Here is a 4,436-nt window from a genome sequence, read left to right as displayed (position 1 = left end):
AAAGCTTACTCAGGAGCAAAGTTATGCACGCTTTATTCCAAAAACCCAAAAAATGACAAAAATGTCTGAAAACAATTTTTTCAGAAACTTGCGCACTGTATACGATTCAATCAGATTCAATTTTTATATCGTTTCTAGGAATTCATAAACACGGAACAATGATTAAATGTTTATTTTGCAATTCAGAGAACGTTGACAAATCATAGCGTGTGTTATGGAAAAAACCCCTTTCAATAATTATTATCTGAACCAAAAAACTAAGGGGAAAACCCTAACATTTGTCAATATTCAAGCATGATTATGGGCTAATTGTTGTGGACGGGTGCATTTTTGGGTATTCGGCGAAAATCTGGACGAGTGACCACCGTAGTATTGACGGGACCGTCACCAGGTGGAATGGGATAAGCTTTGCCACGTGGCGTTTGCATGGGGACTCCGACAGCGTTTCCAAAATTGCCGTTGAAATTTTTTGTAACTTGGAATTGATCACCTACTCTGCCATCCGTGATTTTGCGGGCAGAGTTATCGGCCATTGTTGTGTCGAAGTCTGGAGAGAGAAGAGGCTGGAATTAATATTATTTTCAAAATTTTTTTTAGATAAAGACGCAAGGGTGGACGACATATAAACTCAAAAATGAAAACTCGATTTGAAAAGAATGGAGGCCCACCAGGACCCATCTATGTCCCGTTTTCAAGAACGAAAAGAAGTGTGAAGTTCTTATCAGGTCACCGTCTTTTATATAGCTATTTGTGGTTAAAAGAATAAAGGAAAAAAAACATTTATAGCTAGTGATAAAGCGGAAATGCTTGTACTGATAAGAAAAATAAATATTTGGAAGAATTTTCGCCTTCTTCTCAATATATTTTATCACTATTTTATGAGGTTAGAAAGTGAAAATTATAGGGATATTTCATATATTTCCAAGTATTTATTTTTCTTATCAGTAACAAACATTTCCGCTTTATCACTGGCAATGAATTTTGTTTATTTTCTTCTTTATCACAATCAGCTATATAAAGGAGGGGAACTGTCCGACCAGCCGTCATAGTTCTATATGAACAAAAGGGCCGCGTTCTGAAACCTTTTTTGCTATTTTTGATTGAATTCGTCGTTTTTTTTAAATTGAATTTCATCATAATCATTCACTGTCTCTTCAAGAATTTTTATAGGCCTTTCCTTCACGTTTATTCATATAACCAGACTTCTACACAATCAACAACCATGTCTAATGAGGAACGACGTCTGGGTTGCCATTATCCGAACATTCGCACTCATCCCGACGGCCTCCCATTTCCAAGACCAACTCGTTCTGACACCACAAATTTTCCAGGAAACCCTGGTCCAGGCAGCACAAATTGTCCAGGACATCCTTGTCCCAACGCTGTCGCTTTTCGTCCAGACGTCCTTATTAGATTTCCACCCAAGGGACCAACTTGCCATACGAAGTAACTCACTCAATTGGCACCAATAGTCATACTTGAATGATGACAAGTGTTATGGTTTTTTTACTCGAATTTTTTTGGTTTAACAATAATTATTAAAAGAGGTTTTTACCTAACACAAGCTATGTATGATTTGTCAATGGTCTTCGAATTGCAGAATAAACACTCAATTATTGTTCGGTGTTCGTGAATTCCCGGATATATATTTTTCTCACCAGTAACAGTCCATTTGATAAGGTCACTTGATTCTTATCGAAATCCGGCTGTGTATAAAATCATGGTATTCTAGAGAAGGCGGATACATAAATAGAACATAAGCATAAATAGAACTTTGAATATTAAATACAAAAAACTGTTTTTCCTAACGATGCTCCACTTTTACAGGTGCGCCTATTTTAGCAGCTTTGCAGCCGTTCGGACCTGGTTCTGTTTTCTCCAGACCCCCCTTCTCTCCCAGTTTTCACCCGTCGAATCTCTTTTCTTGATTTTTAAACATTTTTCGCTGAAAATGAGCAAAGGTTTATGTTTTTGGCCCGATTCCGCCATTAATCGAGCGAAAAGCTTGGAGCTTTCGTCAATAAAATTGTTTTTTTTTCAGATAAACCACGACCTCGATCGAACGATGAAAACTAAAGTGATTTCTTACAAAAGTGGACAGAAGACAGTGAGCATTAGTAGTGCCGCGATCGTGTTGGAATCAGGTGAAAAAGATGGCATCAAACAGTAAGTAAAATAACATAATTTCGATAAAATTCTATTCAAATTTTCAGTACATGGAGTGTACGTGTCGATACTTCTTCTAGAGCCAATTTCACATTGAACATTGATTGGAAAGATTTGAAAAACCAAGGAGCTCATCGTCTTGTTGGACATTTGATACTCAGTTCTGTTAACAGCTATTTGCCTCCACATAGAGTAGCTATTGATTGGACTGACACGAACCATTCAGTTTTGGCAGCAATTGGAAATAGCCTTAATTCCAGTTTTGAGTACAATCTCACTGCTCACTACGCTGAATCGTCTCCACCCGATAAGATGTCTTATGAAAAACTGTTTGTGGCTTCCGATAAAACAGATGTGGTTCTTGTTGTCGATGGAAAGAAGCTGAATGTTAACAAATCGGTAGGTCTCAGAAACCTAGAAAATTCCCAAATTCTACTTTTTCCAGTTCCTTTCCTTCCACTCCGACTATTTCTCCAATCTTTTCTCTTCGAATTCCAAAGAAGGACAAATGAAAGAAATCGAAATCAAAGAAGTTTCGTATGAAGATTTTGGGCTTCTTTGCAGCAGTTTCTATCCGAATCCGCAGTTTCCAAACGGTAATTTTATCGATTTTTTAAGCCAAAAGTTGATAAATTTTCAGATCAAACTGTCGAGAAACTTCTGGAGATGGCTAGCCGTTTTCAAGTGTCATCAGTTGTTGGAATTGTCGAATATCACCTTCTCAATAATTCAAGAATCGGATATGAGAGAATGTTATGGTTTGCTGATGAATACCAAATGCCGAAGCTTCTGGAGAAGTGTATCAGTCAAATGAACTCACTGGCGATGGCTAAGAAATTGGAGAAGTCTCCGGAATTCGAAAAGTTATCAGATAGAACTAGCTCGCTGATTTTCAGACAACTTTTGAAATCTCTCTGATGTTTTGTGATTTTTTTAAATAATTTTTTGAAATGAAGTTTTTTATTTAATTACAGAAATAAATAGGAAATTTTCAGTTTTTATACAGTATCCAACATTTTTATACAGTATCCGACATGTGTTTTTTTCATGCGGTAATTCCAAAATTCAGAAGCATCTTGAAATGTTTCTTCACTTTTTAAATTCAAAATCTGGTTGAAATTTTCGATGGACTCATTAGAGAAGGCTAGAAAGTTGAAGAAGTCTCCGAAATTCGAAAAGTTGTCGGTTAACACCAGATCGCTGATTTTGGGACGTCTTCTTGAATTTATCTGAATGATTCGAGAATTTTTCTTGTTTTTTTTCCTGTTGTTGTTTGCCACTTTATTACATTTTCCTTATTATTTGTCCTTTTAAACAATAAAATTAAGTTCACATTAAGCTTTCATTTGCGGTCGTTAGCGACCGTGACGCAGGCACGCGACGCGTCCGCATGTAACGAAAAAATTGATTGAAATAGTCCGAATTTAAGGAATTTTTGACTTGAAAATTTGAAAAAAATCGCCCAAAAATTCAATTTTTCAAACGGAGTTGGCAGTTTTTTTGATTTCCAGGATAAAAAATTCCAGAAAATTTGCAGATCAAACTGTCGAGAAGCTTCTGGAGATGGCTAGCCGTTTTCAAGTGTCATCAGTTGTTGGATTGTCGAATATCACCTTCTCAATAATTCAAGAATCGGATATGAGAGAATGTTATGGTTTGCTGATGAATACCAAATGCCGAAGCTTTTGGCGAAGTGTATCAGTGAGATGAATTCGCCGGAGAAGGCTAAAAAGTTGAGAAAGACCGCGGAATTCAAGAAGTTGTCGCTTAATACGAGATCGCTGATTTTGGAACGTCTTCTGGATGTTTTCTGAATGTTTCTAATTTGTAATTTTATCATATTTACCGCTGAATGATATTGTTTCCCACATTACTTTTTATATGTCTTTTCTATAAATGATTATACATCACACATTGAAATTTGTTGATTTTCAGAGACAAGATTGAAAAAATTCCGGAAGTATGGCGAAAATTCGAAAAAAATCGAGAAAAAGAAGAAACAGAAATTACTGAAAATATTTTCAAGGTGGTGTACGGTGAAATTTTTTATTGCATCAAAATGTGCAGAAATGCATGTAGATTGACATAAAAATAAAGAAAAAATTCAAAAAAAATTCCTTCATCGAGAAAAACGCATCGAAAAATACGATGAAAGCCCTTAGGGACGAGGTTTTTTCTAGGCCGCCCGGTGAGTAAAAGCGCGCGAATTCAAACTTTTATAATTTTTTTGCTCGTTTTCACTTTTTTTCGGTTTTTTCAAGAGTTTTCTA

At 36.1% G+C, this 4,436-nt stretch overlaps 2 protein-coding genes across 2 annotated transcripts; one reads left to right on the top strand and one right to left on the bottom strand.

The window, feature by feature from the left end:
* Positions 1 to 305: 305 nt before the first annotated feature.
* Positions 306 to 533, bottom strand: CBG26688 (the record flags this gene model as incomplete). The annotated part of the gene is made up of 1 exon (XM_045240989.1): positions 306 to 533. One exon carries the CDS (start codon positions 531 to 533, stop codon positions 306 to 308), a length of 228 nt encoding a protein of 75 aa, XP_045100680.1.
* Positions 534 to 1,222: 689 nt separating this feature from the next.
* Positions 1,223 to 3,876, top strand: CBG24117 (the record flags this gene model as incomplete). The annotated part of the gene is made up of 7 exons (XM_002648048.2): positions 1,223 to 1,446; positions 1,828 to 1,855; positions 2,042 to 2,166; positions 2,214 to 2,565; positions 2,612 to 2,762; positions 2,807 to 3,029; positions 3,693 to 3,876. The coding sequence occupies 7 exons, from the start codon at positions 1,223 to 1,225 to the stop codon at positions 3,874 to 3,876; spliced, it is 1,287 nt and encodes a 428-aa protein (XP_002648094.2).
* Between the last annotated feature and the right edge of the window lie 560 nt (positions 3,877 to 4,436).

The sequence above is a fragment of the Caenorhabditis briggsae genome (genome assembly GCF_000004555.2).
Source record: "Caenorhabditis briggsae AF16 supercontig from assembly CB4, cb25.NA_098, whole genome shotgun sequence".
Lineage (NCBI taxonomy): Eukaryota > Metazoa > Nematoda > Chromadorea > Rhabditida > Rhabditidae > Caenorhabditis > Caenorhabditis briggsae.
The sequence above is the reverse complement of the archived record's forward strand: the minus strand, read 5'-3'. Positions and strand labels throughout refer to the sequence as shown.